Source organism: Episyrphus balteatus, chromosome 4, assembly GCF_945859705.1.
Source record: "Episyrphus balteatus chromosome 4, idEpiBalt1.1, whole genome shotgun sequence".
NCBI classification, from domain to species: domain Eukaryota; kingdom Metazoa; phylum Arthropoda; class Insecta; order Diptera; family Syrphidae; genus Episyrphus; species Episyrphus balteatus.
The window spans coordinates 59,112,152-59,127,161 of NC_079137.1; the positions used below are offsets into that span (position 1 = coordinate 59,112,152).

Here is a 15,010-nt window from a genome sequence, read left to right on the forward strand (position 1 = left end):
ATTTCTTTTTTTATTGATATATGTTTACGACCCTGCTACACATTTGTAGTGGACAGAATTACTTAACTTTTTCATGTATAAATATTTTATCTATAAAGCTTATAGAATCCGAGTTGTTTTTAAATTTTTTTTTTGCTAATTCATATAAAATTATAGATTTTATTACTAAATAAGTAAGACTGTATTTTTTCACCGGTCATATAAAAGTTTTTACTTGCGATATAGGTACTATAGGGCAAGTTTAGGATTCGTAAAAAAAATCGAACTCGAGATAACAATTTTACATGACATTACGATGATGGAAAATGCCAAAAAAGTGGGTCCGGCAATTCTGTCTGTCTGTCTGTAAGAACCTCGAGCTACAGCCTAAACTACTGAAGCGATTTTCTTCGAACTTGGTAGTTAACAGGTTTGGGTGATTCCCTAGAGGAGAAATTGAAGTTTTTTTTTTTGGACCAAAACTAACGGTACCTGTCATATAACGGAAACAGAAAAGTTGATTTATTTCAAAAACTGCTCTAACGATTTTGATTAAAATTTTTCTGCTTACTGTTACAGATAAGAGCCTCCTTTGATAATATTTTTTGTACCGTTATTAACGGTACCTGCCATAGAACGGTTTTTTGGATTTATGAATTTCTCAAAAATGACAAAACAGATTTCGACCAAACAGAAACGTTTAAACAATCATTTATTTAAAAAAATTTTTAATTTTTCAAAAAACACATTTTTGGATTTTTAAAAATAATTTCAAAATTTTTTTTTTTTTAATTAATTTTTTGGAAACGGGTTGGTGAAAAATTTTGAAATTTTGTTTTTATGCGTAAATTAATTATTTATTCAAAATTGCATATCAACTTTTATTTTGAAAAATGTTAAAATTTGTATATAGAAAAAATTATTTTTGTTAAAAAACGGCTCTAACGATTTTCGAAATTTTTTTTCTAAAAATTCCTTTTTATACTAGAAATGAAATGGCATACTTAGTTTTTTGTAAAAGATCATTTTAAACGGCATTTAATTATTTATAAAAACAGATTTTATTTTTTTTGCACCACTAACGAAATTCCGTGAAAATATCAAATTTTAAATTTTCCCTTATTTTTTTCAATGAAAAACTATAACATTAGAGTAAATTTTACCATAAGAGCAAGTACGTGCGACCCCAGTCGTGCAATTTATTTTTTTTTTTGATTTCTAACTTATTTCAACGAAAATTTTTACGCAAAACCTTCAGATTAAAAGTAAGTAAAATTTACGAAAGACAAATTTGAGCATTTCTTGAAAAAAGTGTTAATTAATTATAATTAATTAGAAATAAGTATTTCTCTTGAATGGCATATCAAGTATTTTTAATTTTCTAAAAAAACATTTTTTTGTGTTCAAAAAACGGCTTTGACGATTTTGAAATATTTTTTTTCTAAAACTTATTTTTTGGACCAGAAATCAAATGGGAAGTTGTTTTTGTATTACCTATAAAAAAACAAATTTTGTATAACCTTACACTTTTTATAAAATTACTTAAAAATCCAATTACAATTAATTTTTTTGTTAAAGAAATTTTTTTACTGCAAATGCAATTAAATGCGACCCAGTCGTAAATTTATCGTAAATCATTCTATATAGTCATTTAAAAAAAAACGTCATAATTTGGCGTACCTACATTCAAAATTTCAAAACAGTTTTATTATCTTATAATACAAATCTTAAAGGCAAACGTTACCTACTTATACAACTAAATTATTGCTTATAAAGCATTAAACTTTTAACAGCCTAGCAAAATTGAATAGAATTGAATTCAAAATCTTAAAAACCTTGATTTCCTATTCCTAAAACAGGAAGTCCATTAGCCATTTATTACATTCTACTCTAACGGAAAAAAAACTCATTTAAAAAAAAATCTCCTTTTATATGATACTGCCTCAAGGCTCCTTAAACAACAAGTGCTGTTTTTCACGAATGAAAAATTAAGTGGCTTGCAAAATAATGCAAAAAGGATTTACCCAAATTGCCCAATCCACTCGTTAAAGAGTGAGAAGAATAAGAAGACTTTGCAATTTTTTTAAAGGCTGTCTTGTCTGTCTGGTTTTGTTTGGCTGCCGCTATATACTTTATGCCCATGGTCTTGGATTTTTGTTCTTTTTTTTTAAATCGTAACAGAAAAAGATTCTTTTTTTGTCTTGTACATAAAACAAAATAAAAACGAGGGGGACATAAATTATTACCAAGATACGAGTTTATATCATCATCATCATCGTGTGTTTCTCTTTCTTCTATACAAGATTATGCGATTCGGTATTAAAAAACATCTCTTTTTTGGTCCCCAAATGCATTATAATAGTACAGGACAAAATGTTTTGTCAAATAAGGTTATTGGTTAAATTTGACCTTGAAGATAAAGGAGACAGATACAAAGTGTTTTTCACCTACAATTTGAGACTAAACTTTAATTCCTAGGATCTACACAAATTGAGATATTTACAAATCATTAAAATCCAAAATGGCTGCCGACTACCAATATTCAACTTTACCCACTCGACTATTCAACTTTTGCTTGAGGTTCTACTTATTTATTTATTCCCGGTCTTCGTTTTCCCCTCACAATGCACTAATAGAGTCGAAATGAACTGGTTGAAACTGGAAAATGACAAAGAAAAGGAACAAACAAAAAATAAAACAAAAAACAAAAAACTGGTAGCAGCTTCACCTGTTTTTATATTTTTGTAACCGGCACTTTGGCTTATTTGTTAACCTTACGCATCACCAATGTATTTGTATTGGCCCAAAGAGTAGCATCAGCAAATACCTACCTACATATATTTTTCCGGTGGTGCATTTTTTATAGTTAAATCACGCCATCTAGTGGCGGTGTTTTGAAATATGTAAACCAGTCCTTTAGCCGAGATACTTACATCGAATAAGGCGAAAAGATTCACTACTTGATAGTGTGACTTGGCAAACAAACAAAACATAAAAAAATATACACTTTCGATATCTTGAGGTCTACTTTAAAATATTGCTCGTATTTTAAATGTAACAATGTGTGTTCGTGTCTTATATATGTCTTTCAAACCCACGCGAGATTGATTTTTCTTCTGGCTTTGCGCCGCACATAAATTTAATCCTTACTTAGCCTATTTTTTGATATTTTTCATTTTCGATTTTTGTTTTTTGTTTTTTCTTTAAACCTCATGTCGATGTCGGTCGGGGCTTCTCGTTCGTTCAATACTCGGTCTATTAGCATCTAAATCCCAAGTCAAAGACGCCTGAACTCTTATGCTTCGTGAGGGTATTTCATAATTGATATTCCATGGTCTATCGATATTTTTTCAGTTTTTTTTTTTTTTATCGATAATTTTTTTTTCGATTTTTTTTTTTTTTCAATTCATAATATCGATAGTAAATATTGAGGATATTGTAGGTTTTTTTTCTGTATATTGAATGTTTTTTTGCACTTCTGGTTACGTATGTTGCTATATGCTTATTGCAACTGCATATTGAACGACATGGTAGTCGGTCTGAATATAAACATCATGTTGGTGGAACACCTTCAGGGTGGTAATCGATATTTTTTTTGATTTTTAAAATATAATTTATTATGACATATTCTCGTGTGGCGGTATGTAGTGGTTAGAGTACGGCGGCGGCGGCTTATGGATGGAAACCAAATTCAGTTGGCAAATTAGTCAAATTGAAATATTATACTTGTTGTAAAATATATGTATGTGATATAAACACTATCGATATTGATACTGTTGTTGATGATTTGTTTCTTTTGTTTTTGATTTTTGTAAAATAAATGACAAATTGAAAAATTGTGGTTGTGGTATGATGTGAGTTGTTAAGTTTTGTACCTACTTTATTTCGATAAATAAGAAAAAGTCTAAAGTTTAAAGAAATACAACAAATAAAATGCCTTGCAATCACGTTATTGATTTATGCCATTTAGAAAAAAAAAAATAGATTTTCAACCTTTTCAACTTTTTTGTTTTAATAGATAGATGAATGAAATTTATACTGTAGATAGGTAATACAATAAACTATAATTGGACAAAAATTTCAATCAACTTCATATTCAAAATCCTGAGATAACGGTGAAAATATAATCTTTTACTAAACACGTTACATCTTTTGATTTAATACGCATGCCGGTAATATTAGGTACCTTTCATTTGATATATCACACATAACGGTACGTGTTCTACAAGTTACACAATTGTAAATTGGAAAACTTGAGAAGTTCATCAAAACACCGCTGTGGAGTTCTGTTGCCGATGACCAGTCACCAGTGTAGGAAGTACCGTAATCTCAGTTTGAAATTTCGACATGGTTGACTTTTAAAAAATTCTTACTTTTTTTGTAGGCATCATAGAAATATGATTGAAGCCTTATTTAAAAGATGAAATAATAAAATTGATGATATAAACTTTATCATAGGCTGTAATTAAAAAAAAAAAATGGATTTAATGGTGTTAGAAGAGAAAAAAGAATGTTTTTTTTATTTTACTTTTTTTGAGAAAACTGATCGGGTTCAAAAAATTCTAGCTCTTTTTTTAGATGTTGTATAGACATGGTCGATATAAATATTTCGAGCTGAACAATAAGCTTTCGGTTGATATAAAATTTATTGTAAGGTGTCATACAAAATTAATTAAAAGGTGATAAAACAAAAAAAAAAAAGTTAGATATTTTCGGTTTTTTTTTCAAGAAAAAATATTGTGATATCTAACACATCCTTCTTTTCACATCAACTTGCTATATATTTATTCCAGTCTGTGATATTTATCATAGAATGTTGTGATACCTATTATTATATACTTAAGAAATCCATCAGACATTCTTGAGATGTATATTGTATGAGCTAAATTTTGTATGTGCTTCTTTTAAAGATTTTGTGATACTTTTCAGAAGAAACAATCTGTGATACCTGTTGGTCTAAGTATTATTAATTGCGGAAATCTGTGATATTACCATATATTTCCTACTTTTTAGGGAAATCGGTGAAATTTCAAGTAAAATCTATGATATTTGCTTGTAGAATTTGTGATACATAGTATTGGAATTAGTCCGTGATATTAGTGGACTAATTCGTGATACTTAAAGATTCTGCAATATTTTCTAAAGAAAATTTGATTGGTATTAATTAAAAGTAAAATTAAGCTAACTTCTCTAAAGTCCATTAAGTCCATAAAAATATTTTTGGTAAAATAATGTTTTTTTAGTATACATACAAATTATTTGAATGAAAATATATTTCTTTCAAATATTGATGCACCTGAATAAACACCCTTATATCTACTCATAAAATAGGCTCATTCATTCATACTTCCTATGACAAATTAAAATAATTTTAAACGAATGATTGTCGAAGAAAAAAATTGACCTCAAAGTAAAAAATTATCATGGTTAAGAAAAAATGAATAGCTTTAAGAATAAATATCTGACTACACAGAGAAAAATAGACCACATAAAATAGAACAAAAACAATAAGATTTCTCTATGGTTTTCATCCAAGAAGGAAACCTTATTAAAACAATCGGGTTTTCCTTATTGTTTTAAAATCTGCAAAAAAATAAAAAAAAAACCATGACCAGGCTGGGAATCGAACTGGAGACTTCAAATCATTAGTCGCCCACCTTACCACCTGAACCAACCTGCCATGAAAATATTGATCGCGATTTTTGTTCTAGTGCTAAGTTGCAAAAAAATCAACTTTTCAGTCAAATTTTAATAAGATTTTCTCTATAAAAATAATAAAAAATCTCCTTAAAAAAACCTTATTAATCGTTCATTTTAATAAGATTTCCTTATGAAATGTATGGACGGTAAAACAATATGGCAATCTGTTAGTTTTAAGCGGGTCATATTTTTCTCTGTGTAACCAACAAAAAAAATCATGTAGGAAATTCACAAGTGTAGAAGTGAAACCTAAAAATCATTTTTCTTGGGAAAAAAAATCAAAAAGAATAACCTTTTTTTTAGTCCATCAACTTTAAATCTATATTCTTTTTATAGGACAACCTATAGTAAATTTTATATCATCTGAATGCATATTTTATCACCTTTTCTATGACGATTCAATCATAATTCTACCATTCCTACAAAAAACGTAAAATTTTTTAAAGCCAATCATGTCGAAATTTCAAACTAAAATTACGGTACTTCCTGGTCATCGTCAACAAGTTCAAGTTTTTCAATTTAAGATTGTGTAACTTTCTAAAGCATTTACCTTTATGTGTGATATATAAAATGAAAAGTAATATTATCAGAATGCGTATTAATAGTACGAGAGCTAGTGGCACATTTGACTAAGGTAGCTCTTGTAAGGCTGAAAATTCGTACAGTGGTAGTTTTTAGCATGCTAAGTAAGAAAATCTTGGTCTGGCAGGCCTCAGCGGTGCACATCATATATATATATGACCTTGAAAGTTTAATTTTCAACTTTTTTTGCCCAAAATTTGACTTTGAAATCCATTATTTCAAAAAGTATTGATTAAAATAACTTGATTTAAAAACTAATATTAAGTGTAATATTCTGCCTTTTGAAAAATGTATCACTCATACCTGTAGGTGTTGCCGTCGTTTTTAAATATTTTTTTTTTATTTTGAGTTACTTTTTTAGAAAATTGCCCCTCCCTCCTAAACGGGGGGAGATAGACCCCCCTTTCCATAGTAAAAAATGCTTGTATTTCACTCCTCTACAAGAATCCGTTACTAATTTTCTCCGCCTAAGAAAACCATTTTTGGTTCAGATTTTTATTTTTGAATTTATATTTTTTGAGGAATTTACGATAACTTAGGCGGGGAAAATTAGTAACGGATTCTTGTAGGGGAGTTAAATACAAGCATTTTTTACTATGGAAAGGGGGGTCTATCTCCCCCCGTTTAGGAGGGAGGGGCAATTTTCTAAAAAAGTAACTCAAAATAAAAAAAAAATTATTTAAAAACGACGGCAACACCTACAGGTATGAGTGATACATTTTTCAAAAGGCAGAATATTACACTTAATATTAGTTTTTAAATCAAGTTATTTTAATCAATACTTTTTGAAATAATGGATTTCAAAGTCAAATTTTGGGCAAAAAAAGTTGAAAATTAAACTTTCAAGGTCATATATATATATGATGTGCACCGCTGAGGCCTGCCAGACCAAGATTTTCTTACTTAGCATGCTAAAAACTACCACTGTACGAATTTTCAGCCTTACAAGAGCTACCTTAGTCAAATGTGCCACTAGCTCTTGGACTATAAAGTTAAATCAATTTTTATGTGCTCTAGATTAAAAGATATAAAGTGTTTTTTTGATTTTTCCTGTCGCTTTTTCGTTTCATCTTGTTTCAAATCACTATGATACTAAAGAAGTTTTCACTTCAAAAAGATATCAACATTTTGTAAACGCAGTTACAAAGATTAACATTTCTTCTAAAAATTAAGACTCCTGTCAAGTTGCTACTGTTAGTATTAACGAGAAATTATCATTAACATTATAAAGATGACCGAAAACTCAAAATCTGGTCAGACCTATGATTTTGTTGAGTCCTGTAAGACTTTTGTTCGGGATTTCAAAACATTCAAACAATTTTTTCATACAAAAACTACGGGGTCCTTTAAATTTCATGGATTTTATTCAAGTTAATGTACAATTAAATACCATAAATATACCTTCGAACTTCAACTGGTAACATTGACCACTATTAATCGAAGGCCATATAAGCACTTTCCAAATTTGAATCGAACTTAAAAGCAATAACATTAAACAGTTAAAATCTTATATAGATTCAATCAATACACAAATTAAATGAGATAAAAGAAAAATTTTTCGAATCAGGACAATGGAAAACAAACGTCATTATATTATTCTTCCCTTTTTAATCCATCTAGATGGAGAGATGACAACAACAACAACAATAACAGCTGACCTTTTTATCTTGCTTCTCATTAAATTTTTATTATTACTCCTCCGTTCGAATGTTATTATTCCTTTTGTTCGTTTGCCTTCGCATTTGCGTTGTAAAATAATGCTGGCAGCCATATGACGAGGGTTAAATTACATACGGACGTCATACATCTCTTCTCTCGCCCATCAGCCATCAAGTGAATATATCCTTCTTATATGATGATGCCCGCTTGGTTCGTTGGTTTGGCCCTTAAATCCATATACATATATCCAATCCATCCATCTACAGATGCCCGCCAGAGACAATTTATTATACCAACGACGAACGTTCATTGCAAATGTGTTCAACATACGTGCCCAAGTTTCTGTTTTTATGTTTATTGATTGAATGATGACTTAAAAGAGAGACGTAAAGAGATGGTGTTTCTGTCCATATGTTTGCAAATGTGTGGATGTGAATATCCTTTGACAAAGAGAATGCATCCTTCCTGTGATGCAGAATCCAATGCAATGGCCGTTTGACTCTCTTGTCGAAGTGACGCGGTTTAAATTTTTCATTTTAATGTGGTCAGTGTTGCCAAAGTTTTAATATTTTGTTAAGTTTTTTTTTTTTTAAAACGTTACTAAGAAGAAGACAAAAATTGGCCGAGAGTTCTCTATAAAACAGACCTATTTTTATTTTTTATGTAAAAAAATTTCAAAATTTAAAACATAGTTTGGCAGCCCTAAAACCGATTTTTTTTTAATTTATACTGATTTTTGACAGACAATATCTCCGAATGCTTAAATTTTTTTTAAGGCTTTCTACTAGTTGTCAACTTCCACATCAAAAAAAGTCAGTCTAAATAATTTAGCTTTAAATAAAATGACCATGATTCTTTCATAATAAATTAAAATTTCCTTAACAGGCAGGTAGTTTCAATCAATTATTTATTAGGAGTGTCCGTCAAAAGTCAACAATCTCCAGTTTTTTTTGAATTTCAATGGTTTTGCTTAAAAATGGTCAGCATAATACAAGTACTACACAAGTATGGCATTAAATTCCTTAGGGATAATATTGTTAAAAAAGAAACAGGCTAACAGAAAAGGTAGAAATATTTACCATTTTTGTTCTCTGCATTTAAAAAAAAATGAAATATCAAAAAAAAAAAAAAAAGAAGGAAGGAACGCCTTTTGTTATTTTGCTGATGCCTAGCACGTCATAGCAATTCTAGTACATATACCTACCTAACTTGTATCCATCCCTTAATCTCAGTTATAGTCATGAGGACGAGAGTAGAAATAATGTGAAATGCGAAAGAGATGATTATCATCCCGGGATGAAAATTTTGGTTCATTGTATCTAGATTTGAGATACCCAGATATACATTTTTATAAACCTACATTATACCTATGTATCTTTCCTTCCACAGCGAACACAAATCCTTGTGGAAGTCTTCGGGGAATTTAAGTCTTTGAATTTTACTCCGCGTTCGTTGTTTTGAATTTTTTTTTTGCTTTAAAAAAAAAAAAAAAACAAAGAATTTGGAATTTGAAATTTTACTTTAGAAGCAGGTAGATGTGTGTGGTAATAGAGCAGAGAGCATTGTCAGAAGAATTTAATGTATAATTCAGTGGAAGGATGAGAAAAATTGGTGAATGAATAAGAATTTTATTTGGAGTTAAACTTTTTATAAAGAAATGAAATTTTGGAATGATATAAAAAAAAGCTTAAGTTCTACTTAAATTTTTTTTAAAAATTGAGTATATTATCAAGGACTTTTATTCAATGATTTTAAAACCATCTCCAGCTCCTGGTGTTTGTTTGTTTGTTTAATTAATTCAAAGTACATACATGATTTTACCAAAAGAATAATTTTATCGGAAGAATGCATGAAAAACATTTTGGTAAAACACCCTAGCAATCTATCATCTATACAGTGAAATCTGTGACTGCTGGAGAAATTCCCAATTTTGCAGTTTAACTTTCGATTTTATGGTAGTAAACCGTTAATACACTAATAGACCAGTGCCGATGCCTTCAAAAACATTAAAAAGTACAAAAAAATCATAGTAGGATGAAACCCATTGGAAAAGGAGGGGAATATGATAAGAATGAAAGGAAAAATAAATTACGGGCAAGCCGAGTTCGGGAAGTGGGTGGGTTAAGTTTTTAGTGGTAAAAAATGGTATATCTCGATTTCCGGCAAAACTACAAATCCTATAGAAAAAAGTTGTATGGCAAAGTTGTAGGTAATAAAAAGATCTACAACTTTTGTATCAACAATTTTTTCACATAACCTCAAAATTTATGTGAAAAATTCAAAAAACCGAGTTTTTGGTTTCTTATTTTTATCTTTTTCAAAAACAAACATTTTTCTACGAAATTTGGTGAAAACTTACCTTATTATGTCTCAAATACACTGTAATTTATTTGATTTAAAATATTAATTTGTTCACCTTATTTTGACTTAATACCAAAAAAACACCCTAATTTTCAATCGAAAATTCACGTGTCAAAATATCAGCTTTTTTCAAAAAGTCGGTGGGCATTTCGTTCGTTAAAATGTCTATTTTCTGATGGTGTAAAAAAAATTGTACATTAGTATACTATAGAACATGTTCTAGTAAAATTCAAAAAATGAAAAAAGCTTGAATTCGAAAAAAATTTTTTATCATTGTTTACAATTTTGGCCTATTTATTCAAATTTACACTTTAATTACTCAAAAAACGTAAGATTTCATGTAACATTGATTAATCTTACGTTTTGTGAGTAATTAAAGTGTAAATTTGAATAAATAGGCCAAAATTGTAAACAATGATAAAAATTTTTTTCGAATTCAAGCTTTTTTCATTTTTTGAATTTTACTAGAACATGTTCTATAGTATACTAATGTACAATTTTTTTTACACCATCAGAAAATAGACATTTTAACGAACGAAATGCCCACCGACTTTTTGAAAAAAGCTGATATTTTGACACGTGAATTTTCGATTGAAAATTAGGGTGTTTTTTTGGTATTAAGTCAAAATAAGGTGAACAAATTAATATTTTAAATCAAATAAATTACAGTGTATTTGAGACATAATAAGGTAAGTTTTCACCAAATTTCGTAGAAAAATTTTTGTTTTTGAAAAAGATAAAAATAAAAAACCAAAAACTCGGTTTTTTTAATTTTTCACATAAATTTTGAGGTTATGTGAAAAAATTGTTGATACAAAAGTTGTAGACCTTTTTATTACCTACAACTTTGCCATACAACTTTTTTCTATAGGATTTGTAGTTTTGCCGGAAATCGAGATATACCATTTTTTACCACTAAAAACTCAACCCACCCACTTCCCGAACTCGGCTTGCCCGTAATTTATTTTTCCTTTAATTTTCATCATATTCACCTCCTTTTCCAATGGGTTTCATTCTACTATGATTTTTTTTGGTTTCAAAAATTATCGACCCTGGTCTATAAAGCCGTCCGGGGTTTCATCGTAGAAGGCCGTGATTTTCCTGAGAAATCTGTTATAATTGGAACATTCCGTGATTTTATAGAAAAAAATGTAATCTTAAAACCTTAAAACTTTTGATAAAACATTATAGTAATTCCTGTTTTTGCTGAAACTTTTAAAAATTAAAAGAAAAATATATTTAAAAAAAAAATGGCTTTAAATAGCAGTCAGTAAAATTAGGCGCAGTAATTCTGCAAATCTTTATGGATTTTCTAAAAAAAATTTAAAATCTATTTTCCAAATCATAATTTAGAACATTTTTTTTTTTTTAACTTTTAAGAATATTAAGAAAAATAAATTTTAGCTCCGTGAAGCCAGAACTGAGACTTTAATATTTTTAATTGAAAGTTTTTGCGTCCTTAAAAAAATTTTTAGACCAAAATCTTAATTTTTATAGGAAGTCTAAAAAATGAAAAATCGAGGAAGACGTATAAAACAAATTGCAATCGTACATTAAAAAGATTTTTAAAATACGAAATTTACACTAAATAATCCTTAAAATAAAAAAAAATCCAAAATATTTTAGCACTTAAACGTAAGCCATATTAAAAAAAAAAAAACTCTAAATCCGCAAAGACACAAAATAGAGACGAAGAAATCATGAATTATCAAAGCAAATTTTTTTATGGTTCTTAACTTTTATAATTCAATGTGTTTTTTTGCATATGAAAATGAAAACAGATTAGCCCCACAGTCAAAATTTAGAATCTACAACCGTATAATTTTCAGTATTTAAGTGGTAAAAAAACTCGGATGGTTTTATTATTCAGTCAGTGATTAAATTAGAAGAAATCAAGAAAGTCACTGTGGTGTATGTGTAACTTTTGTGCATTTTTCAATCTTAACGGAAATGTTTTTATTTTATTTATTTATTTATTTTTTTTGAGAATTTTAGGGGACTTTGAATTTTTCAGGACACAATTTTTTTATTTAATTTTTTCCAAAACAACAATTTTGCAATATTTTTAATAAAGGTTTTTGAATATTTTAAAACTAAGACTAATTTTATGAACTGCCACTTGGGATCGCTCAAAAATTTTTTTCAATTTCAATTTTTAATTCAGACAAAATTTCTATCATTTTGGTACAAAATAATTGTTTCTGGTCTTTTGACTTTGATTTTTTTCTGAATTAAATACATAAATCAAAATGAAAAATGAAATGAAATGAAAATTTAAAAATAACTTAAAAACCATCTTATTTTGAAAAAGGTTTGTTATGGACTTTGAAAATTATTTTATTATTAAAAAATGTATGTGAACATAAAAAAACTGATTTTTTTTTGATAAATTGTTTTTTTTTTTTTCTTACGAAAAAATTTTCAAAAACTTTCTTTTAAGCTGGTACCTTCCAATAAAGATTCTAAGCCAATTCAGGTTTCTGAGTTCTCAAATATATTTTTTAGTTCGAAAGAAGAGAATTCGTGTAACTTTTTTTTTTTTGCTGAAAAATGTGTATTTTGCCAAAAATAGTTTTTTTTTTCAAGCCAATGATGTTGTTGAAATCTCTGAAGTCACAGATACATATCTCATTGGCCAACTACTATTCGAAACTTTTTGGTGTTTTTTTTTTCCATTTGATACATATATAAGAACTGACTGGCAAATCAACTATCAAATTTAGAAGACCCTATAAAAATAACCATGGTTTCCTTCTATTTTTCTATTAGATGTACCAATTTATTCCATCAAATTGTTGTGTTAGATTAAGTCTCCACTCGGACGGTATCTTCGGTTTTAAATTAAAAATAAACTTCATTACCGATCAACTTAATTCCATAAGCGTCAGTAATCTCATATAGCTCTTATTTAAGTGTTAAAAAGCCGTAACTTATCCTAATTGATGAAAAAATGTATACCTACAAGATACCATGATGTACAAAGTATATTTATTATACTGGAAAACTCAATGAATTTCTAGTAGCGCCATTGTTCCCTTCCTCATTTCTACTATAGCAACATTTCATTTTGAAAAAAAAAATTAAATACAAAAATATTTCCATTTTACCATAGAAACAAAAAAATTTAACAAGTAATTTTTTTTTTCTTTCTTTTTCTTTTATTATCTCAATTTCTAGGAAACTCGTGATTGTGGAGCCCCATGCCATGCAATGTTCTTCCCCGAAAACGAGCGAACCGTCTTACGCTATTGGGTCGGTTCCTGGGCGGCAGTTTGTGTTGCCAGTTGTTTATTTACGGTAAGTGGTCATAAATTACTTCGTAAAATCTTTTAAAAAAAATATATATATAATTCCTTTGGCGGATGAGAACACAGACAGACAAAACAGACAGACAAAGACATATACTGACTCAGAGACGGAAAGATAGACCGAGACCGACCACAAAAGTATCTTCAACTTTTGCCAAAGATCCATTAGAATATTCAATTTAAAAGCCATTGCCTATAAATTGATGCGGTATTCCACCAAGTTTGGGAAGAATCTGCCGAATGCATATCTCGAGATGTGCTTGGAATCTACTACTTTAACCCATCTTCTTTAACTTCCTATTTTCCTATACATCGACTTCAAGCCAGCCACTCACTGTGATTATATAAATGATGCACAAGCTAAAGCTAGCTACACAGTCAAATAAATTATGAATCTATTTCTTTACATGAAAATAATATTTTTTTATTTTTTTTTCCTTCCTTCCTCGTTGTTCGGTCTTTTACACAACAAGAGGGATATTGAATGTAGTTGGTTGCATAGCTTTATACAAAAGTGCACAGGAATCATGTAAGAAAGATGCTTTTCCTGAATTCATGAAGAATTCACTATCACGCGGGATTCTCGAAAACTCTATTCAAACATCTGTGTGATGTTGGAAAATTGTTGGAAGTTTTTTTTTTTTGAGAGAGACGGAAATCGAAAAATAACATTCCTTGTCTTCGTTGTCGTAGTCGTCTTTGTCAATGTTAGTGGGTTGGTATAGAGAGGATGTCACTCTGTGTAGTTCGGTTTGCTATCGCGCATTTCGAGGGTGGCACAAAGATGAATTGCTTCAATGGAATTTAAAAAAAAAAAAAAAAATGGATTTTTAGGAATTTTCGTCCCAATAGAATTCTCCCTTCCTCAAAGAGAGAGAAGGGGAGGAAAATTCAAGAAATAGATGAGAGACACTCGTGAAAATTCGATATCTTTCTACAGTTGGGTGACAATTCAATTATATTTTGAATTAAATTGATTTTGTATCAGAGAGATAGAGAGAGCTCTTGAAAAAAAAGTATCATTTTTATAATATTATGATGAAAGATTTTTCTTAATAAAAATTCTAAAAGCATTCGTGAAACAACTCTAAAGATAAATTGATTTACCTAACCACAGTTTTGATTATTTCGCATATAATATGTATTTTTTCGTTTTTTTTTTTTTTTTGCAATGCATTCGTTAGTAGAAAAATCCAATTTCAAATTTTAATCTAATTTATAATCCATCTGTTGAAAAACATGGTTCAATTTAGTTCAAACGTAAAGTTTTTGCTCAGCTGATTTCAATGATTTTTGAAAAAGAAAACTTTTTAAATAATCGTGACTTCATCTCATCGATTAAATCTTTTGGTTTTTCATTTTTAAAATATTTTTTTTTTTCGACTGCAAAGCTTAACCCTTTCTTTATTTTAAAATTTTCA

The 15,010-nt window shown here is 28.8% G+C and overlaps 1 protein-coding gene across 2 annotated transcripts in view; it reads left to right on the top strand.

Moving 5' to 3' along the window:
- Positions 1-15,010, top strand: part of LOC129920138 (frizzled) — a 188,946-nt gene that overhangs the window by 30,062 nt on the left and 143,874 nt on the right. For both annotated transcript variants that reach the window (XM_056001351.1, XM_056001350.1), the window contains exon 2: positions 13,459-13,578. In XM_056001351.1, the coding sequence (XP_055857326.1) occupies positions 13,459-13,578 (120 nt within the window). The remainder of the gene's footprint in view (positions 1-13,458; positions 13,579-15,010) is intronic.